This window comes from Podarcis erhardii, assembly GCF_964252035.2.
Source record: "Podarcis erhardii genome assembly, chromosome: 6".
In the NCBI taxonomy this organism is placed as follows: domain Eukaryota; kingdom Metazoa; phylum Chordata; class Lepidosauria; order Squamata; family Lacertidae; genus Podarcis; species Podarcis erhardii.
Window position 1 is genome coordinate 25,875,062 of NC_138510.1, and position 24,156 is coordinate 25,899,217.

A 24,156-nucleotide genomic window follows, 5' to 3' on the forward strand; every position below is an offset into this window, starting at 1 on the left:
TATTTTTTCTCTATAAAGTATGATACCAGAGGACAAAGCAACATGGAAATTTACACACTTTGTATCTGGGTCTTTGTAAGCTCCTTGAAAGGGAAAACAGCTTTTAGATACAAGTTCAGATGCCCATAACGGAGCGTCAACAATATTCTGGACACCACACAGTACATAAAAATAAAAAGACAACCCCGTCTCTACAGAGTTCACATACAGAGAGAGAGTGAAAGAGAGGGACAAACCCAGTTGCATCAGAATTCCAGGGGTGGGAATGAAATTTTGTTAAGCTAATATATACAGCACAAAGACACTGAATGGACCACATTCTGACAGAACAAGCTTCTTTGCAGGTTTGTGGGGAGAAGAATAGGAGGGAAGATCTGAAAAAGTGGCTCTTAATGCACATCCAGGGCAAGGAAGACCCTTATTCTGTGTAAAAAAAAATAAAATGCTGTCATTTACATATGTTTTAAAAAGAGGCAAAGGAACAAGGCATTCAAAAAACAACAATAACAACCCAATGTTCTAAAACCAAACCCACACATTGAAACCACATCATTGTTAAATAAATGTTATGTGAAAATAAATATTTACTTATCTGAAACTATATTGCTGATGCAACAAAGGGGTTTTTTGTGTGGAAAGGCAGCAACTGCAGTTTAACCAGTGCATGCTACAAAGACCACGCTTCACCCTTGAGGAAGGTAGTCATAAACAGCTGCTAAGTTCACCATGTATCCTATACGCATTTTTTCCCCCAGGGTTCATGGAAGCACATTGCCGTTCACTGACCTGAAGGCAGCACCATCAGATAGATTTCACTAGCTCATATAGCAACAGGAACTTTTCCTGAAAACGCGTCAGTTCTACAAACTGCAAGCTGGGAACTTAAAACATATTGCACACGTTCTAATCAGATATTACCTCTATTCAGGATGGAAGCAAGGAAAATTTGCACTCAAGGAAAGGGATTAAGAAGCATAAGGAGATGAGAAAACCCAACTTCTCCTCATAGATCATCTTTCAATCTTATACTGTAGTGACATCAGAAGCAGAATAAGGAATGGTGTGGTTTTTTTGTCTGGAAATAACAGGAAGTATCTTCAGGACACTCGGTGGAGGTCTAAGTGGCCCTGCCTCTGTCCGACTTCCTGGTGAAAGACAACCATATGTCAGGAGTGCTCTGATGGTGTTTCCTGCTTGGCAGGGGGTTGGACTCGATGGCCCTTGTGGTCTCTTCCAACTCTATGATTCTATTCTATTCTATGACCTCTTCAACTTCCTCCTCCACAGTCTGGAGAACAAAAGAGGACTTCCTCTCAAGATGGTCCTCCTGTGTCTATCTAATGACGGCACTCCTCACTTGTGTGCAGTCAACACTTTTTTTCTGCAGGTTCCCCCACCCACCACCCCATTTATCTTGTTATATGTTACTTAGATGGCTTCCAGGCTGCAGAGGTTTATACTTTTGTAAAATATATAACTGCCAACTGTCTGATTGGAGGTGGCAATCATGACTCTCACTCCAAAGCAAGATTTGCAAGACCACGGATTCAGCACGGCCGTTTTCCAACATCCACAGGATCAAAAAAAGTAATACAACCAGATTATTTCTGCAGGAGGCTGCCCCTCAAGTTATTTCCCATTCTGAAACAAAAAGGCAAGCAACTTGCATCCAACCTTGCTTGCAAACGTAATGTACATCCTGCCCAATTAAACTCCTCTCTAAAAGAGCTTAAACTTTGGGGTGGGTGGGAAACTTTGGTGCACGTTAACACATCATGTTTATGGAAACAGGTTCGGCTTGTAAGCAAGTCATGAAAAAAAATGTGAAGGAGAAAAGAAGGGAAAGTCAATAAAGTATTAGAAACCTATTGCTTGACAGCAAAAAAAGGAAAATCACAGCAGTTAGGCACAATCACAGTTTCAAGGTTTTCATTGCAACCCATTAAGGTATTTCAAGGCTTTGCTTGTGGTCCCAAATCTGCCTACAATTTGCAGGCAGGTCTAGGATGACCAACAGCTTTCACAGTGGTCTAAAGGATCCTGAGCGCCACCTCCTCATTCTGAGGGTGTCGTTTCCCCCCACCCACCCTCCCCCTTCCTCCCCAAGGGGTTCAAGTGTTGCTATCCACATATTGCGAAATTCCCTACAATTTTGTTATGTCTTCTTTTGTATTGTTAGTTTCAAACTACCTAGTTTAAAAGGAGCAAAATTGCCCTGGGGAACAGAAGCGGTCATCACATTTAAGACTGTAGGATAAAAAAATATCCACAATGCAAGCTCTACTTAAGTGTTACAATGTATTGGTCATGCAAAAATCCCTACAGGATCCTGGCAGGCAGGCATTTCAACAGTTATAGTTGATGTGGGGTCAGGTTGCTAATCAACTAATTGTTGGATGGACAGTAGAACAGTTTCAAATTGGCGGCAGGTTCTGCGTCACGCGCTGAAAAGTTCGACAGCCGCGGCGAGTCAGTGATCGTCCACTTTACTTCTTTTGGCTTTCAGGGAAAGGTGCTGCAAAGAAATGAAAGCATCGTTTTTGGTTTTCATAACATTCATAAATGCTCCAAGCGACATACTTTTCTATTCCAAATTACATCAGTCTCCATGTTAGCAACAAATTCCGTCCTGCATTAGGAACTCCACGCCAACTAAAATGTCATTTTGCAATAGCTGAGAAAACACATCAAGCCCGCCAGCATTGCCAGTATAGGAATCAGTGCTATTTAAAAATCCATAGACAACTTCGCTGCCTGCTGTTTAAACAAAAACACCCCTGCTCACCTGCAACATTGCTGAGTTTTGTGTTAATGAAAACATCTGCTATATTGTTATCTACCATAACAGTATTAATGCTGTCAGGGTAATGCCTTTATTTATTGCAAAGACAACAGGTTATCACACCAACAGCAACTCCAGCATTATAGAGGCACCCAACCAGTCTTTCCAAGAAGAGGGCTTCTGCCTTCCAGTGCATGCTTGTGGTGTGGGATCAAGCTATTTACGGGAGTTCTCTTATTCAAGGCATAGGCAAACTCGGCCCTCCAGGTGTTCTGGGACTACAACTCCCATCATCCCTAGTTAACAGGACCAGTGGTCAGAGATGAATTGTAGTCCCCAAACATCTGGAGGGCCGAGTTTACCTATGCCTGTCTTATTCCTTCTCTTCTCTCTTTGTCTCCAGAACCATACTATTACCCAACCTCCAGCATTTAGCACTAGCAGGTACGCCTTAGGGTTACTTTGAATTTTACATGGAGAAATGTGACTTCTGCCATCTTATGGCTGCTCCAACACTATTCCATAAGGTATAAAATGCTGAATCAGGCCTGTTACACAGATCTGAGTGCATTTACACAACATGGCAGTAGTAACTGCCTTGATACTATGCCCAAATCACTTCTGCAAAAAAAACCCTTATACTACTAGAGTAGCGTGGGATACAACAACATTGTGGCACCAATCACACTGCTACAGGTAACAGGTAAAGAAAGCTTTAAAGTCACTTAGCGCATTCTTAGAAGTGATAAAAAGTAGGCATGTGAGTTACTCACATTTCTACTTTTCGAGCTTCAAAATAGGAAGCTGCATCCCAATACGGTAGGAACTCAGGATACCTTAGGGAACACCTCCACGCAACAATTTCTACCTGAGCTCTCATATCTGGAGATGCCACTAAGTCTCACAATTTAGAGACTTTGCATCAAATGATTCACAGAGCCAGGTATCCTTAGTTCCTGCATTATGGAACAGACTCCTAGTTTCTGCTGTTGACTGCGTTATGTTCAAAGATGGAAGCTTTTCTTAAAAGAAAAAGAAAAAGAAGAAGTTGTCCTGCTGATACGACTATTATTTTCCATTCTGGACAAAAGCAGTCAAAAATAGATTGCCCCCCATCTCCCAAAACCCTGGGTTGCATCAATCAAGTGATATTTAGAGTAGACACAGTGAAAACAATGAACTTAGGCTAACCATTTCCATTAACTTAAATGAATCTACTCTGTACATTGAACAAATTCTCAATTTAACAAATTTCCTTATATTTGTGTAATTCTGACCAATCACACATAACTGATATTATTTTTAAATTGTGCCAGCCTTTTCACTGAGAAGTCTCTGCCAGAATTTCTAGTCATACAAGGAGGTACAACATGCCTATGGAGTCATATAATATGAAGCTATGATAATTATGAGCAATTACTATAGCAATTGCCAGTTACTTTTGATTAAGTAATGGAATAATGATTTGCATAACTGCTGTGTAGTTAAAGGAACCACTTTATATGTGACACAGGGAGGCACAATATTGGAATATTTTAGTGCTATCAACTCACTTAATTACAGATACCGGATTCCTAGAAGATTTAATATAATTGTGGTGTTGGCTCATTTCCTTCTCAAACCATACCTGAAACACTTTTGCTAAGTGGCCAAAACCACTTCCAGAACTTTTTTATGTTCTGCAGCACAATCAATTTGAATGCATTACAGGATACAAAGCAGACAATATCAATAATTTCAGGATGGGTTCACACACTGCCCAAGCATACAGGTTTTGTGTACCGGGATGCATATGGTTTCTGTAGTGCCGTATAACATTGAAAATGCAAGGAGCAGATATTCGTGTGAAACTGATTTTTCTAGATCCATTATCACTTAGCTTTCAGACCACTGTTCTCAACAGAAACTGCTCTGGTGGATTATTTGTACCGAGAACTCAAGTGAGGGAGCACAATCCTTTTCATACTGCTAGACCTCTCAAAGCCTTTGATACAATTGATCATCAAACTATTCCAGACCAGTTGGAGGCACTGTATTGCGATAGTTGTGATGTACAAACTGGTCGGAGCTTTGGGCAACAAGCTACACTACAACTTGGACTACTTATCCCAGGAGGCACTGCTAGAAGAAATATTGTGCTTTTCAAGTTAATTTATCTGCATAATATTGTGATATAAAGTAATCTTTATCTGGAACAGAGTTTTATTAATTATTGGTAACTGTCAAACAATTAAATAAATAGAAGCAAAAACTGGGGTGGTGGGGAGAGGGGATATACTTATGCAAACCCATTTTGCAAGCACAGGTAAAAGCATAGAAGAATAACAAGAGCTGCCAATACGGCAATGGTACCGTTTGGAGGCTATGCCGAGTCCGTACCGTTCCTTGCTGGTAAAAGTGAGGGGCCAGTTCCAATAGCCAAGCAGATTCAATTGCTGTCACGTCTCGCATGTAATACTTGGAGGTCTGCATGACTTCATTGTAGACAACCCTAAAAATATAGCAAGAAAAGGCACATCCACTAAGAGAACATTTGGATACATTCCCACTTAATATTGCATTGGAAAGGTTTCAAGATCTAGACATCTAGCCTTAATTCAAAAGTCACTGGGTGGTATTCAACTAAGTTTCACTGAGAGCAGGCCTGACTTAGCCATGTCCATTAATTTCAATGGGTTTACTATGTATAAAATATGAATACCACCCACTAACTTTATGCATGTTCCCACCTGAATTTCCTATATAAAAGATCCCTCTCTATGTTGCCTACCTTCTCCTTATGACTTGATGTGGATTGGGTTACTAGTGAGCCTGGAATGTCATTCCCAATGGTTGGAAAACCATCTAATGCAAGTGTACGTTTTTATACCGCAATCAAAACACAAAGGCAGCACTACCGGTTATTGCTCATTGCATCATCCTTCAAAATTGGAGGATATGCACAAGATATGCTGAATTTCACATGCATGCCTTTGTAAAGGCATTACAAACCTCCCCACTGTCATGGAAGCAAATGTTTACACCCTCTCAGATCACAAGCTTCTTGATCCTGCTGTTTGGTAGGGGGAAACCAGCTACTTGGCTTCCCAGTCATGCAACAACTTCTACAACTTGTTGCTGGTAGTGCTCCATCTACCTTTATCGCTTTTTCTCGATGTTAGTGTGGAATGAAGAGTACAGCACGTATTCTGAAGCCACAATCTACCAGATGGGCTGTGTTCTGTGAAAGAAGCAACTCTCAACGATGTAGAGTGTCAAGCTCAACCAGCACGCTAATGAAAACCTTTTCAACGTACCAACGAGGAGGCTTCTCTGCATACAGCACTGAGGTGGGGTGTATATAAAGTTCATGGTCATCGCGAATAGTCCTTGAAAGAACAACAATTATTTTAGACTTACAATATTTATTCATTACACAGCAAGGGGACTGCGCCTAAAAATACACCTTTTTTCCCTCAATTATAAGCCTGATCATAGATAAGCAAAACCATCAAAGGATGCTGAAAACTGACCTGGAAGCTTGTTTATTTATTGGTGCCTTTGAAATACCTTCCTTTTCCTCTTATTCGCCTGAAATACTGCTCAGTCCACTTAGTGGACTGCTTCAAGTTTTTTCCAGTCCCTTCTAAGCTGTTGAAGCTCAACTAAGCCAGGAGACAAAATGCCAATTTGTTTCAACCTGACGTATTACCAGTTGATGGTACTGACAAGGAAGCATCATTATTTTTTTTACGGCTACTGGCTTTCCAATGAGCCCTTTGTTAAGGATTTAAAGACAATTCTGATCTATATGGCCCCACTATGTTCCCTTTCGTCTTCCCCTTACTCTCAGAGGCCTGAACTACAGTAATTATCACTAGTAAAGCCAGGGCAGTGTTTTTTTTTTTTCATTTTGGGATGCTTATCACAACAAACCTCACATTTACCTGTATGCTCCGGTAGAGTGAAATCTGGCTGCATTAGCAAAGAATCCAGAAACTATACACCTTAGAACAGGGTCTGGATCTCCTAAAAGGAGGAAATGGACCAGTCATTCCACAAAGCTCATCAGATAACACCAGCTTTCTCCAACATTGTGTGCTTCAAATGTTTTGAACTACAACTCACATCAACTTCAGCCAGTGTGGCCAATGGTCAAGAGCAAATTAACTGCCTAGTCAAATGATCGCAAACGAGCAGGGGGGGAAAGTGGAACTCTGAAGGAATTTTAAAAATTTCACTTAGTTTAGTGCTCATTATTTGGGATGGTAAGCATCACATAGCTGTTTTATCTCTTTTGAAGCTCAGTAGATGATTGAATTGTTATCACAACCAGATAAAATAGGTGGAGCTGATCATTTATCTGTGGAAATCACTTTCTGAGATGTGACAGATCTCGGACATCTTTTGGAAGGACCAAACTAAATTTTGCATGGCAAACACATGTAACACATTGTCTGGGGGTTTTTTAAAAAAAGTTTGAACAAAAACCAGCTGTAGGAGGCTGACATTTTGATAATAGAATGGGAGGGGATGCTTAACCTTTCTCTACTGCTGGTTTTCTGTTCAACACCACTCCCTCCCCCCAGCTGCTCTTCCAATCGCAAAGGGAAATAATACAGGCACATATCCTTTTCTACCTAGGTGAAAAAGGAGCTGAGGGAGTGAAGGGGGGGGGCAGAGCCAGATGAAAAGTGGATAAGCTCCCATACCTTCTTATGCGCGCGCGCACACACACACACACAATTCATCTGCTGAAACTGACATCTGCTTTCTATTAAAACAACAAAACTCACTACATGCATCTGCCCTAAGCTTTTCCTTACTGTGGCAACTGTTTAACAAAAAGAGGAGGGAAGCATTCTTCCAGACATCTTTTGGGGGTTTTTGTTTTTACATAGGGTGGTATGCAAGTAAGTTTTACTCAGAGCACACTAAGTCATGTTAATCACTTTCAATGAGTTTCCTCCGAGTAAAACTTAGTTGAATATCACCTACAATTTCAGTAGTTTTAAAACACACTGAACTTCAAGTACTATGGCGGATTACATTTTATTGTATTGTAGTACAGAACTGGGTTTTTGTTAGCTATCCTGATAACTTAATTGAAGGGTGAAGAATAAATCTTAATAACAATTTCCCTGTGATTACATTTATCATGTATGCTCTTTATGTTTACAATCACACACACCTGGATCCAAGGTATGTACGCGTTTAACTTATGCCAAGCATGCTTCTGATTATTGTGTTCTCTTTAATAAGCACCTTCCTGCTTAAGCAATTTTTCTGGTTAGGTGTGTTCACTTCTGTTTCCACAATACACTATACTGTTGCCTGGCTCCCCCCGCCCCCAATGCAACATATAATCTAGTCAAACATAAATAGACTTTGCAAGGAAGAGGGAAGTCTCAGATGCCAAAAGGGCTGTCTGCAAAGCTAATAAAGTCTATTCCAGTTTCCAGAACTCATGGGTTTAAATAAATATTCAAGCTTGTTATACAAAGACTGAAATGAATGTAAAAGTGAGGAATAGGTGCTCTACACTTAGTAGTAAAAACACAATATACATCACTGAAGCAGTGTAAAGCAAATGGATAAAAAAGATCATGCTAAAAAAAGCAAGAGTGGAATCCAACGGTGACTGTCCACTGACGGAAGGCTTTCATTCAGAAAAACAGGAGGCGGTAATTTTTGGTGGCACCCCTATCCATTACTGCAGTCCCCTATGCCACACTAAATCTGCTCTGGAAGGTCCCTCAACTATCTGGAGCAGATTTAGAGTGGGAATGGGCTAAAGGAAGATTGGGAGACCACCACAAATTGCCACATTCTGTTAATGCATTCTCTTCCATCAGCAGACAGCCACCACTGGATTAACGCACAATGGAAAGAAACCAATGCTACAAATGTTGTGAAGCTCCCATGCAGCTCACAGTTGGCAATTCGGGGGGGGGGGGGTTGCACTAAACAGAGTATAGGCAATAAATAAGAAATTGCCAAGATCTCTTCTCTCTTGCTCATACCTTCACTGGACTTTTTTGGTACTTTGAACTTGACAAGAAGTTTTTTCAGCTGCTCTCTCACAGTTGTGGCTCGGACAAGACCTTTATAATTCAGAAAGTGATCTTGACACCACTGGGAACTCTTGTTGTGCTGCAAAGAAAAAGGAACAGCTGAACGACCTTAAAAAGCTTGCTTTATAAAGGTGTTAGCTCTGACTTTATCTCCAAGAACAGGTCATGCTGAAGGCCGGAATCTGGAAAGGAGACTCTGGTACTTAGCTACTCCTGCATTTCAAACATATCAGTTGATCCTGGGAAAATCTCATGTTAGGAATGTTAAGAAGAGCCTGGCTGAATCAGATAAAAGACACATCTAGGCCAGCAGGTTATTCTCACTGTGACCAACAAGATGCCTATGGGAAGGCCAGAAATAGGAGCTGAAAAGAACTTTTCCCACTTATGATCTGCAACAACTGGCGTTCAGGAGCAAACTGTCTCCAATATCAGAGGCAGCACCATCATAATGGCTAGTAGCCATTGAGAGCCTTGTCCTCTGTGAATTTGTCTTAACCACATTCAAAGTCATTCAATTTAGTGGCCATTACCATATCTGGTGGTAGCAAATTCCGGAGTTCAGGACAGACGAAAGTTAACTAATATTCAGTTTCACTGGATGACCCCAGGTTCTAATGTTGTGAGGAATTATGTGTGCCACTATCAAATTTCTTTTCATTCTGAATCTAAATTTTAGTTGACAAAGCCATTATAGATGAGGGAATTCTGCAGTCAAAGCATTATTATTATTTTTTTACACTCCAAGTGTAAGCAAACATGATGGTAAACAAATATTTTACAAGGTCATGGGTTAGCAGAGGACCTGGTGTGTGTGTGAAACTTGAGAGCCTCATCATTTGTTTTAAATATCACATCATACACACAAGTTCCTAGTCTTCACTGCCAAATAAACTTCAGAATGTATTGTCATAATATCCATTCTCTGAATTCCAAGAATGGCTGAAAGGGGCTTCTGGTAACGTACTCTAATGCTTTAAATACATCTAACAATAAACACACCAGTGGGGCTGTGATTTTACACCCCAGGACAAACCTAGCTTGATTTAGATGAATATATTCTCCGATCAAACTAAGTGGAGCTTTAGGGCTCTGCACAACTCCCTGGCTACATCAAAACCAGAACTGACTTTGCTTCGCTCACAACACACATCTGATCCTATTAATTGCTATGTTGGATGTCCCCAAACTTCTAACATCCACAACAACTGGATTCAAGGCCGGCAAAAATCTCGTACCTCCTTTTGAGCTTACTTACTTTTATAAAGGCTTCATATGCATTAAGCATAGTGAGATGGTCACCTTCCTCCACAGCAAATTTTCTGTGTTCTCTGATCTGAAAAGGAGGAACATTTTGGCAAAGCAGCAACAACAAAACCCCACAGACACCCTTTAGACAGGAACCATATTCAGCAATATCAGTAGGACTCCATTTGTGAATGAATTTGAGAACAGAACCCTCAACCTTTACAATTTTCAGTGCATCTACCATCACTGCTTATTCCTTTCCGCATTTAGTACTTACAATTTCTTCTATGAATAACATTATTTTGTTAAAAGCATTTTTAAGGGAAATAGCGCACATACCCATAGCATAAAACTACTATGTATTTCTAATAAATCTTTGGAGAAAAGTTAAACATACTGTAAGATTCTCATGCTCACCACTTGCCACTAGAAGGTATGCACAAATAAATGTAATGCAATGTTTTCAACTTAGACGTAATTTGTATGTCTGTCCAACATTTTTTTCAGTGGAATAATCTCTTTAGCTACTGAATCATTCATTTTCCAACCTCTCAGAAAAAGTTGAAATGAATATTTCATTCCTTTCCCCACACCCTGAAAGCAAGTAGCTCACTCAAAAAATATTATATTGCACCTTTCCACTTCTTGCAAAATATGCCCAAGGTGGTTAACAGCAACAAAGATTAAACAACAATCACAATTAAAATGCAAAGCAAGAAGCATCATATGAAAACAACAGAACTGAAAGAGCCAGAAATAATGAGAGCCAAGGCAACAGAACTGCTGGAACAACATTTTTTCAGTTTGCATTGCAATACCAGTTAAGCAGTGAGGGCAAACCGATTTCCTGGGCAGTGATTTCCAGTGGCTGAGCACAAATGTAACAGAGCTGAGTTCAGAAATGGCACTTACAGCTTGTGTCTTTTGGTTTGGAGGAATCATAAAGATATTCTGGATCTGCATCATGGCTGCAATGCTCAGGATCTCCTGTGAGCAACCAAAATTCCCTGCAAAATGAGTTTAGGGGAGAAGGAACTTTACTTTTACACTGACAACACAAAGCACATTAAGAAAATTTTATCTTCCTCACACTTGCTGGATTAAAAATAGCTAAAGCAGCTCTCACAGGAAACACTATGGGTTATATAAGGTGGTGGCTCCATCCAAGAGAAGTGCTTCTGCAGGGCAGGGCACCCATGTTGTTGTTGTTGTTGTTGTTGTTGTTGTTGTTGTTGTTGTTGTTGTTGTTGTTGCTGCTGCTGCTGCTGTTTAGTCATGTCCAACTCTTTGTGACCCCATAGACCAGAGCACGCTAGGCACTCCTGTCTTCCACTGCCTCCCGCAGTTTGGTCAAACTCATGTTGGTAGCTTCGAGAACACTATCCAACCATCTCGTCCTCTGTCGTCCCCTTCTCCTTGTGCCCTCCATCTTTCCCAACATCAGGGTCTTTTCCAGGGAGTCTTCTCTTCTCATGAGGTGGCCAATCCCTCTAACTTAATACAGTCCCTATTCCAACCAAAAAAAGCTTCCCTAAAGGCTAGGTGACCCCCTGGAACTGTATGGGATATAGCATAGAGGGCCGCAATGGGTTCGAGGGATTGGTGAAAATGGGTTGCCTCACTTTGAGCAAGCGGAAAAACTTTCGCTAGCAGGATGCTGCCCCTGGATACAATCCTAATATTTTGCTTCTGCTATGTAGTGGAGAACAGAAACTCTAAATGTCATTTCAAAATGCTTGTTGAAGCAGCTATTTTCTAGGATAGAACATGCTATAAACAGCCCTGTGATCTTCGGATAAAAGGCAGGATATAAATTTAATTAAATAATAATAATAATAACAATAACATAGTGATAGCAGGCCAAATACCAGAGCAGCAGCTGTTGATGGACTACATTTATTTAACACACATGTTCAGTTCTCAAGCAAGTTGAGGCAGGGAGCGCAGGATGTCTGCTCATCACTAGCAACCACACAGAAGATAATCCAACTAAAATCCCATATTGCTTGAGATTCTGGCAGCAATCTAATACCATCTACTGTGGCGTTGCCTGATGCATCTCCAGAGCCATGCAGTGGATTAAAGGCTTCCAGCTCAATGTAAAACCTAGGTATGCAAACTACTTTCTTCACTATTCTCTGTTGCATCCGGCATTCAAAGACTCATTTGTTCACATTATGGTATCCAGCTCAAACAACAAATAATCAGTTTACAGCAACAAAAACAAATACAATAGAGGTGGATTTATTTATGGCACTTGTATGCCACGTACCACAACATAGAAGTCACTGGGAGACCTACAGCATATTAATTAAGCTGGACTAACGATACACAAGCTGATTTACAGTTGCATGACACTGGCATTACCTGATTCTAGGAGCATCTTTGCAAACATGGGGTTCAAAGGAAACTCAGCTATCCTGATTCCAAGAGGTTCTGTGAGGCGGCAATATTTGTCAAGCCCTGCAGGAAAAACAGCAGCAATATAAAATGCAAATACATACTGATGACTCAACACAGGGTTATAAAGTATTTCAAAACAAATTAATTATAGGCATGACTCTCTCCAGAGAGGTATTGCAATACTGCATGTACTATTCTGCGGAACTAAAATTCTAGCTAAAATTTATTCCTGTGCCTAAAAAGCAGAAACTGTGAGCTGCTGGGAGAATCAGAAACGAGCCATTCTGCAGCATGCAAGATGGATTTCTTGGGCACTCCATCGGATTATAAACAAGCTGTTGTTTATTAACTCTACCAGTAAGCCAAAAGCAGCAGCCTGAATACCACTACAGTGGTACCTGTAGTACGCTTCAGGTTACAAACTCCGCTAACCCAGAAATAGTACCTTGGGTTAAGAACTTTGCTTCAGGATGAGAACAGAAATTGTGCAGTATCCACACAGCGGCAGCAGGAGGCCCCATTAGCTAAAGTGGTGCTTCATGTTGAGAACAGTTTCAGGTTCAGAATGAATTAAGTACTTAATTCAGTTTCAAGTTCGGAATGAATTAAGTACTTAACCCAAGGTACCACTGTACTGACTTCATCCATGAGGCAAAGCAGATGCATTTTTATTTTACTATATTTAAGCCCACCCTTCTTCTACCATGGAGCTAAAGGTGGTAAACATGGTACTCCCATGCTGTCTCCCATTCAGCTACTGACCAGACCGTATCTTCCCAGCTGCCACAAGGTAGCTGCCTCACATGGTCTCTGATCTTGTAGCGGCACCTATATAACACACCCTTACTTCTTTTACTGAAGGATTTAATTATGCGTGCTTTGCAAATAGATCTGATAGCAACCTCAGATTATAGGTATTATCACAGAGGGCAAAGAGGGCTCCTGGAGCATCTAGTCAAAGATACTATTAGCAGACAGAGGCCTAGCTATCACTCCCAAACTTGGCTATATAAGATAGTGCCTTCTTTTAGATAAAAACTACATAGTCAATATCCATATAGGCTAAGAATAGGAAAGAGAGAGGGTTCTAATGAAAACCCCACACCTTGAAGGACTGCTTTACTTATTATAATTCTCAATTACTCCAACGGACTATATAATGAGAAAGGCTTGTTCACATGTCTGTACTTGCAAACCACCCATGAAAATCCATCAGCGGCTCGCCTTGCACATGTGTCTCCATATGAACCAGACAGAATTATTATTATGGGAACACAATGTGAAAGCAACTGCAGAAAATCTGAGCATGGAAACCCGACTCAGACGGTGATTGTCGAGATAAATGACTATCTTGAAACCACAATACCTTGTTTAAAGAAAACACATTCTCTCCCAGCATCTCAAAAGCCTGACGTGCTCTTCATGAGATGCTAACAATACAAGTCTACTATTACATTTCAGTTTTGCTTTTAACATTTTGGAGTTAAGTCTAAAGGTGCAGGGCCTTAATGAACTTAACAGCATTGCTGGCAATGGTGCACAATTCAGCTGAAAAATATAACAGCAGAGGAACCTTACCTCCTAATGCATAGAGCAGCTCCAAAGCTTGCACCATTGACTGAGCAGGTGGAGGCTGGGGAAAAAACACATACATACCATTTGTTCTGCCTACTGTAGGGACATTTATTACATTACAATGAACTCAAGGGACAGGGATAAGGGCTCCCATGTGATCACTCACCCAGGTCCCACTTATGCCTGCAGGTATTTCATGGTCGAAAACTTTTCTAGATATTTCCTGAAAAGCATCGTGAGCCATGCAGGTGAACACTGCTTCATAGCCTTGTACAAGCTGTGAACATCATGACTTCAAAATCTTCTGGTTTTGCTAGCTACTCGAGACAAATTTCTCTAGCAGTCATGCTGGATAACATCTCAGCACACTACAGCCTTGCACTCAAATGGTTAGCTCAGGTGTCTTCAACTCGGTGCCTACCAAGTGCCAGTACCTTTCATGGCACCCATAAACATTCTCAGTAAAAATCCACAATAGACTGTTTGGCTTTCCTGCTTAGTTCTTGTCCACAGTGCCTCAGCCTCTTTTAATAAAACAAGCTCCCTTAAACATGTCTACATTTTATTCAATGCAAGATACAAACAGCTTCTCTCTGATGGGAGATCCTTTCCCCGCTATTGATGGGGCAGCTGATAGGAAGAAGAATGGCTGCACCATTTTGTGGCCCCCTTTCTTTCTTTTTTTGCTCTTTTAGATGTGGCAGCCATTTTGTGTTATGCCATGCCCACATTTTGTGACCGTTGCCCACTACATTTAAAAAAAAGCTGGTGACCCCTGATCAACATGAACAGAGTTTCAGAACTGCCTTGTGGAGGCACATAAAGCACTGAAGTCCAAATATTAAGTACTAAACCAGAAACTTTAAATATTCCAGAACTGCAAGGGTAAGGTGGCACTGGAAAATGTAAGTTATAAATAGGATCTAATAAATCCAAAGATTTAGAAAGGTACAACTAAAACATCAAAATCCTGCTAGTGGGGGAAATTATTTGAACAGTACAAGTATGCTTACATTTAATATACAGTGGTGCCTCGCAAGACGAAATTAATCCGTTCCGTGAGTCTCTTCGTATAGCGGTTTTTTCGTCTTGTGAAGCAAGCCCACTGACAGCTTAGCGGATTAGCGCTATTAGCGTTTTAGCGGCTTTTAGCGGCTTATCAGCTTAGCGGATCAGCTGATAAGCAGCTTAGCTGCTTAGAAAAAGGGGGGAAAGGGGGGAAAACCCGCAGGAACTCGCAAGACATTTCGTCTTGCAAAGCAAGCCCATAGGGAAATTCGTTTTGCAAAGCGCCTCCAAAACGGAAAACCCTTTCGTCTAGCGGGTTTTCCGTCTTGCGAGGCGCTCGTCTTGCGGGGCACCACTGTATATGTTTTATTAAATTGCTCATGACAGCTGGAGTGTGTTGAAGGGATGACAGGGGGAACCCTGCAAAATCTAGAACCATGTGCTCCAATATTTTGGCCAGAGACTGGTATTGAAGGCTGGGATGAAAAGAATCAGGAAGCAAAGAGACACTGGACTTGTATGAGATGGAATCAGAGCAAAATTTAATTTTAGTGAATCATCTGCCAAAGCTGCCCACAAGGGCACAATGCACAACTCATCTGTGCTAGACTGTGCAACATCTTTCCATGCGACATCACCACAAACTCTCTCTGCTGGAACTGACTATATTTGTTCAGTGCAATTTCAATGGCTCCTGGTCAGAACAAGTCCAGGGTGCTGTGCTGCTCCAAGACAGAGTGCTCTGGGCATGTGAAACCTGAACAGTGCTGCTGTGACCAAAAGCTATTCATTCCCGGGTTACTCTATATTCTGCATGCTGCAGCATGTTGGTAGCCATGAAGACCCCTAGATGTCCCCATTCAGCAAATATCGTTCAATCACAAGCTAAACATGGGAAGAGATTGCAAAATCTAGTTAACAGATCTATATATTTATCGTTATATACCACTTTATTGGCTATTCAGCATGTCAAAGTAGTTTACAATTAAAACCACAACCACCAAGCAGCCTATTGCCAATAACACCAACATTGTCTGCACCAGAGAGGCTGCAGGGAAGAGCAAAGGTAGGGTAAGTTCCACTGCGTAAATTAACAAAACAGCAGCACTGGATTGGAAAGCCATCTGAAAATGGATGCTTTATTTTTTTTTCTGTAGAGGTTCCCGAGGTTCTTTCTTTCTTTACTAAAAACACAGGGCTCTTCAGAAGCAGTTGGGCAAACACTCGACCTTGGTGTTAGGTCCACCCTATCCTACTTCCTAGGTGTCAGAGCAATAGTTACTAGGCTATGAACCATTGGCCTCTGATGGTCTGCTACCTACTAGTAATATTCAGAGAACATTCACGACTTACAAGCTCTTTTTAACCTTTCGCCTTATAGCCTGCAGGCATTTCGAACCTTTATTCAGAAAGAGCCATGAGACATGCAGAAACAAAAGGGAACATAAAAGTGAAGGAACACTTCTCAATCTGGCATTTAACAGGAAGATATGCATATGGTCCCTGTGAACACAACAGGACAGCAGACCTTGGAGTCCTTGTAAAATGGCTTACACCGTGTAGACAAAGTTGACAAACCACGGAGCACGGAAAAATTAAACAAGAATCCCATACTTACTGAGAGGAAAGGAAATCTAAGCACATTGTCAATTCCTAAAGCCTTGAGCTGCAAGATGACTGGTGCCAGGTTACTGCGCTGCATCTCGGGAATGGTGGACTGTGGCAACTTCTCAAAGTCTTCCTCTGTGAAGAGGGCACACGTTTCAAAATGCAAATCTTTCAAGTCAAAAACCTCTACAACATTCCAGAACTTAAGAAAAAACAAGAATAAACAAGACATTCCTAATGTTAACCATTATGCTTAGTAAGGAATTGAGATAAACAAGACAACTTAACTAAACAAGATGATGTTAGCAAAAGGTTTTTGAAGAAGGTAATTTTGTAGTACAGTGGTGCCCCGCAAGACGAATGCCTCGCAAGACGGAAAACCCGCTAGACGAAAGGGTTTTCCGTTTTGGAGGTGCTTCGCAAAACGAATTTCCTATGGGCTTGCTTCACAAGACAAAAATGTCTTGCGAGTTCCTGCGGGGGTTTTTTTCCTTCCCACCCCCTTTTTCTAAGCCGCTAAGCCGCTTATCAGCTGATCCGCTAAGCCGCTTAACAGCTGATCCGCTAAGCTGCTAAGCCGCTTATCAGCTGATCCGCTAAGCCGCTAATAGCGCTAATCCGCTAAGCCGCTAATGGGCTTTCTTCGCAAGACGAAAAAACCGCAAGACGAAGAGACTCACGGAACCGATTCTTTTCGTCTTGCGAGGCACCACTGTATCTGGTGCCTGAGAATTTTTATCTAAATGCTAAAGCGAGTATTGAACATGTCAAGCATGTAGAATCAGAGATGGAAGGGTTTGAATCAGGTAAAAAAGGCCTGCAAAGTGAATGTTTCTGAGAAATGTAAACAGAGGGAAACTGATGGAAAGGGATTTTCCCATCCCTTCTCACCTGGGCAATCCCTGGTGCCCACACCCAACCCCAAATACAGCAAGCTGGTGGGTCAGGGGACCCCACTGAAGAGGAGAGGAAAGATTTTTAAGTACAGTGCCACCCAAGCCACAAACAAAAGAGCAAAGCTTTAAGTGTTACACACACTTCACCTGTGTAAAGTCTGTAGCATTTTCCTGAGCGGTTCCGGCCTGCACGACCTGCTCTCTGATTGGCAGAGGCCTTTGATACTGGGACAACCACAAGGCATTCAATAGCTGTTTTTGGATTATACGCACGGAGTTTCACAAAGCCACAGTCAATCACAAATGAAATTCCATTGATTGTGATGGACGTTTCTGCAATATTAGTGGCCACTATCACCTGAAAGAATAAAGAAAGCCAGTTTGTGTGAGATTTATTATGACTGCTGATTCCTGACTAGCTAAATTTAAGAAAATAGAAGCAGAAAAAGTTTGATATAAAGGGGGAATCACAATAATGGGACTCTAATTCAAAAAGTTTTCTAGGAGTGGTTAGGCTAGCAGCTATAATGCTTGCCTGAAAAGCTGCATTAAAGAAAAGAACTAAGCACACATACACAAAACCCTGAAGGTGCTGCAAAATAAGAGAGCCGTTGATTTGTGTAAGGGCAGATATGTACTCTGGAGCTGAGAAGAAAAGCACAAAGTCTTCAAAGAATTAAATAAGATAATATAAAGCAACATTCACTACAAACAACTTGGGTGGGCATCGTCGCAGGGCAGGGGTTGTAGTCTTGCATTCAGCATTTTGAGGGAAGTAAAAGAGCTACCATGAACTGCAGAGGCAAAGCATAGAGATGATTAACCTCTAAGCCAGCCCTTCTCAACCTTGGATCACCGTATGCTATTGGACTACAACCCTCATCATCCATAACTAGCAGGGGCAGCAGTCAGAGATGATGAGAGTGGTAGTCCAACAACATCAGGGAGCCCAAGGTTGAGAAAGGCTGCTCTAAGCAATATAAAAATGAGTAAAAATTCTTGTTTAACAAGAAGGGTACATGGAGTTGATCCCAAGAGGGAGACTTACAGAAAACCCTATAGCATAGGTTACCAAATGTAACGTGGGGAAATGCATTGTTATCATGTGGTTACCAAATGCAATGTGGCGAAACATTAATCGACGGTGGGCAATGCCACCAATTTGCAAGCACAGTGCCCTATTCATTTATGACAACGGAAGCAACTTTACCTTTCTAACGTTGGGAGATACCCTCTCAAACACTTTCATCTGCTCAGTAGCAGGTAATCCTGCATACATTGGAAGAACTCGCAGGTGTCTTTTCATCCCTGTGCGAGCAAGGACCCGGGCCTGTTCTATCAGCATAGAAACAACTGTTTCCACTTCCTCCTAGAAAAGAATCAATATAAGTGACAGATCAAAATGCATTTAAGCTCCAATATCATATCATGGACACTGAAGCAGATTTAGAGAATTAAAAAAACAAAATACTTTAGTGTCTTGCTAGAATTTCTTCTCACATGTTATTTAAAAGCTGCCAGATGACCGGCGATCTTTATCCAATACTCCATGGGTAGGCAAACTAAGGCCCAATCACCTTCTAAATCCGGCCTGTGGACGGTCTGGGAATCAGTGTGTTTTTATATGAGTAGAATGTGTCCTTTTATTTGAAATGCATCTCTGGGTTATTTGTGGGGCCTTCCTGGTGTTTTTACATGAGTAGAATGTGTGCTTTTATTTAAAATGCATCTCTGGGTTATTTGTGGGGCATAGGAAATCGTTAATTTTTATTTTTATTTTCAAAATCTAGACCGGCCCCCCACAAGGTCTGAGGGACAGTGGATTGGCCCCCTGCTGGAAAAGTCTGCTGACCCCTGCAATTACTGTGTCTTATCGTTCCATTCCTGCAGACACACAAGAATGAGAATCCGACTTTGCAGTTCATGCTTAAAGGCTGCATAACATCCAACTTCCGAATCACAAGTTATCAAGAGGTCTGCTTTGTATACAACAAACAATGACAAGAGGATGCACAAGTGATTTCTGCTTTTTCTCTCTCTCTTTACTGAACTAAGATTTTCTTGTGATGAGAGCTGCAAGCTTCAGCAGCTAGCTGGACCACACAGTGGGATAGTTCCAGGAAACCCCCCTTCCACATTACGAGCTGTAGCAGGGAAAGACAACTTTTAACTGCAAATACTTTCGTTTAAGTGCTGTAAGAAATAGTTCAGCCTTTCAATTGACCAAAATAACTATGCTTTCTCCATTTCTGGAACTCCAAAAAGGAGTTCCATAATCACACATAATTATTTCATACAGGTAATACAATTGTTATGATTAATTTGGAGGTACTGTAATAAATTTTCTTTCTCCCTGAGTAGTAGAACAGTTCATACTAGCAGTACAAGTGACAGTCTTCAGAATCTACATGTTTTAATGGCATCTCCATTTGAGACTGCAGCTTCCAAACATCTGAAACACACAGGCCAAATTCCCTCTATATTGTCAAAATTATTTCAGGGAATTTTTAACACTTGTGATTTGCCAAGTCAAGTGCGCTCCACTGCATCTCCTGTCACTACAGCCTACATTGTATCTGTGCAACAAGGAAGGCATACTGTGTTAGAGACAGAAATATACATGGTGCTACAACTGTGGACAGTTTGTAGAGGAGGAAACATAATGCTGGTGTAGTTCTCTCCTGTACATCATCATTACTACTTTCACAAATTGCTGCTATGATCAATTAAAGCCAAAGAGCACAGGCACCAATTCAGACACATCCAGGGCTGGAAAAGCAAATAGAAAGGACCACATCTGAGGATCTTAACAGAAAGGAATGCTAAATTTGCATGGTATTGTTGTACAATAGGAGTAGCTTGCAGAGTAATAATAATAATTTAATATTTATACCCCCCCCAATCTGGCTGAGTTTCCCCAGCCACTCTGGGCAGCTCCCAATCAAGTGTTAAATAGTAAAAACTTCCCTAAACAGGGCTGCCTTCAGATGTCTTTAAAAAATAGGATAGCTGCTTATTTCCTTGACATTTGATGGGAGGGCATTCCACAGGGCGGGTGCCACTACCGAGAAGGCTCTCTGTCTGGTTCACTGTAACTTCTCGCAATGAGGGAATTGCCAGAAGGCCCTCGGAGCTGGGCCTCAGTGTCCGGGCTGAACGATGGGGGTGGAGACACTCCTTCAGGTATACTGGGCCGAGACCATTTAGGCTTTAAAGGTCAGCACCAACACTTTGAATTGTGCTCGGAAACGTACTGGGAGCCAATGCAGATCGCTCAGGACCGGTGTTATATGGTCCCGGCAGAGACTTCCGGGTTAGCGCCATCGTCTAATGGCGGATTCCCTCCGAGCTCCGGAGGGAATCGGCTCAATAGGAGACGGGTCCTGCCGCCGTGGCGACACAGGGACCCTCAGAAACCACAGGCGCTGAAGCCTGTGGACCTGGTGACTCAGCGGGCACCACTTGCGCCCTCCCCGACCCGAGAAGGAGCCTTTTTAAAGGCTTCGGAACGGGGGACGGGGAGAGGCGTGGTGCTGAGAGTTGACTGCTACTCCTACTGAGTGAAGCCGCATGCCATGGTCGGAGAGCGCTGACTTCTTCCTTTGAACATTTGGACCAAAAGTAAAAGCCCGTGAGTAACACGGAAATCGGATTTATAAAAGAAAAATTTTTGTTTGAATTCGGCACGATCGGGGAAGGCGCAAAGAGGAAGTCCGTCTCTCCGCCTTGTAAACAATTTGAAGCAAGGACTAAATAACTAAGGTCGAGAGAACATCTCCTTTTTATTGGATAAAGTTATTAATTGCACGATTCGATAGTATAAGTAATCTTGCTGGAGGATAAGAGTTAATTTTGAGAGCTGAAGTGCCACCCCCCCCCCCGGGACCCGGGAGTGATCCGCGAGAGAGAGCCTGTTGAGGAGACATAGAAGATTTTGACAGCTGTCAAACTAGCTGTCAAAGTTGGGGGAAAATAGAGAACTTTGTTTCTGTTGTCTTTGCTGGTTATATGCATTACAATATAGTTATAAATTGTTGGAAACAAAGAAGAACTGAAACAAGTTAACTTGACTTTTGGGCTGGAAGTGGAAGGAATACTAAATAACCAGAATCCCTCTAGAGGGGGTTCATGGACATTACAAGAATGGCTACAGGTGGAAAAATACAGGCTGAGCTGGACAAGGCTTTTTTTCTCTTGGGAAAGTTGCAAGAGCAAAGTGATGTTTTGGCTACAAGTGTCACAACTTTGAAGTCAACAGTAAATAAACTTACTGAGTTGGATAAGGATTTGATTCAAAAAGTCCAGGCAGCTGAACAAGAAAAGAAATCTGAGAAATTTGAGGAAGTGGAGAAAGAGATATATGCTGATCAGGAGGAGCAGGAAGGAGGGGCTGTAATGCTGCAGATGGCAATGGAGAGCCAGAGGCCTGTCAAGATGGATACAAAGGAAAATAAGGACTGGATGACGAAAATTTGGTTTGAATTGAAGAATGAGGAATGGAAAGATCTCCTTTTGTGGAGATCTGAAGATCTACGGATTATAAATTTGATCAAGGTGGAAGTTGGAGCTTTTGGGACATTTGGACTTAAAAGGATTAAGAAACAAGATCTGAGCTCCACTTTTAAATATGGAGATCTGGCTGAAAGAAATATGGACATTATTGGGACAGAGCTCCTCCGAGATTTGGTGTTTAATACAAAGGACTATAAAAAAAACCGGCAGAGAGGAATTGAGAGAGATTTAAGAGCCTCGGACGTGAGGTCTCCAGGCTGATAGCAGATGGACTGATGGACATTGGTTTGGGGATCGAAACCGGGAAAGGGAGGGTGGGGTTTGGGAATCCAAAGGGTGTATAAATATATTCTGATTCTTTTTATTTTTGTTTTGTTATTAGTATAAAAATGGGGAATTCGTGGAAGGGAAATTGGGTCGACCTTAGAAAAAGGTTTAAAGACTGATGTATATAAGTTAAAATTTCATATACAAAATGAATTAAATATAATAATGAATTAAGGTTAAAAATTGGGGATAAGAACTTGTTGAACTAACATTTGGAAATGGAATACAAGAAGGGGAGGCGAGGGGAAGTCGCGGAAATAGGTTATTGAAAATAAGGATTGTAAACGTTGAGTGTTTTTAATTCCGTTTTTTTCTCTTTTTTCCTTTTTTATCTTTTCTGGAAAATTTTAATAAATTTTTATTAAAATATATATATATATGGTCCCGGCAGAGTAAGTGGGAAGCTCAAGCTGTACTGAAATACAACTTATTGAATGAACTGAAATATGGCTGCTGAAGCAAAACCATACTAAGCAGGTGGAAGCAGGCGACTTAGAAGCTTCCCAAATACCACAGTGGTATTTCACAGTTTAGTATAACCCCAAACAGGTGTATGCAGCAACCCTAAATTCTAGAATTATTGAAACTACCATTTTACATCCTTGCTCCCTCTCACACACATTCTGCATTTAAAATTTTTTTTCAGAATTAGTGCACAGCACAAAGTGAACATATCTTATACCAAAGTAACAATTTCAACAGGACAAACATTTCTTTTGTGTCTACCTGGCCAGTTAAAAATGCCAGTATATCCCCATCACCTTCTGTCTGATGAATTTTCATAACAGTTTCCACAGTTGATTTCACATAATCTGGAACAGGACTGTTGGAAAAAGCATAGACATGAGGTTCAAGTAAGGAAGGCAAAACATGCTCTTATTACCAGGATAAAAAAGGGAATATATAGTTAGATTTTCATAAGTAATACAGACAGCTCACATACTTGAAGTATGCTTGATACATGACCTAAAAATTAATCCTGGCGCTAGCTGGACCTTTCTGAATTCTTCACAAGTCACTTAAAATAACTTCACTTGTTTCTTTGACATTATCACAAATCCTGAATATCTGTATCTAGAGAGTCCTCCATCTCTATATCACATACACGCACAAGAATTTATTTCATAATTGCAGAAAAACAGTTCAATCAACATGTTGCTTCGACATCTAAACAAGTTACTTTTTTAAACAGTTCAGTTGTACTAGTATTTGCCTACAAAGCACTCAGCATTGTACAAATACACAAAATTGCTTCTTATTACCCGAATAAATTCTATGCATCTATTATAAGGGCCTGCAATATCCAATTTAACACAACAAGCAAATTTTGTAAGAGCCTCTAATATGCAGAGAAGGCGTTCAATATGGCATTGCCCTATATGAAAGTTTACATCTAACTATGGACTGGATGACACATGGAAGCTTAATACTCAGTGCCTGCATCATGTGATCTTGCATATGAGAGAGGGTCATCACAGATACAACGCCATCCACAGAATTTCCATACCACATCATACAAAAGCTTTCCAGTGAAATCAGTGCACCCAGTCAGCTGGTAGGACCAAGCATATAGGAATCAAGTTATGTACATGCACATATGAGGCGGCCCTATATGCACTAGCAAGTAGCCACGTGTTGTTGTTGTTTTAAATCAAATAGCTGTCCTAGTTTTCCTCAGAAAGGAATGGGAATTTGTACATTTTAAAATATTAAAATAAAAATTGGGGAGATTGGAAACTCAAGC

General features: G+C 41.2%; 1 protein-coding gene across 4 annotated transcripts in view; it reads right to left on the minus strand.

Annotated features, from left to right (window-relative positions):
- Positions 1-1,255: 1,255 nt before the first annotated feature.
- Positions 1,256-24,156, minus strand: part of DHX35 (DEAH-box helicase 35) — a 48,005-nt gene continuing 25,104 nt past the window's right edge. For 2 of the 4 annotated variants that reach the window (XM_081867657.1, XM_081867659.1), the window contains exons 10-22: positions 23,139-23,235; positions 18,784-18,942; positions 17,721-17,931; positions 16,688-16,812; positions 14,065-14,119; positions 12,451-12,546; positions 10,996-11,090; positions 10,094-10,171; positions 8,785-8,914; positions 6,709-6,790; positions 6,079-6,150; positions 5,162-5,273; positions 1,256-2,515 (exon numbers count right to left, since the gene is read on the minus strand). In XM_081867657.1, coding sequence (XP_081723783.1) covers positions 2,471-2,515; positions 5,162-5,273; positions 6,079-6,150; positions 6,709-6,790; positions 8,785-8,914; positions 10,094-10,171; positions 10,996-11,090; positions 12,451-12,546; positions 14,065-14,119; positions 16,688-16,812; positions 17,721-17,931; positions 18,784-18,942; positions 23,139-23,235 — 1,357 coding nt within the window. In that variant the 3' untranslated portion in view covers positions 1,256-2,470. Of the gene's footprint in view, positions 2,516-5,134; positions 5,274-6,078; positions 6,151-6,708; positions 6,791-8,784; positions 8,915-10,093; positions 10,172-10,995; positions 11,091-12,450; positions 12,547-14,064; positions 14,120-16,687; positions 16,813-17,720; positions 17,932-18,783; positions 18,943-23,138; positions 23,236-24,156 lie in introns of all 4 variants that reach the window. The other 2 variants (XM_081867656.1, XM_081867658.1) reach the window with 1 other exon arrangement.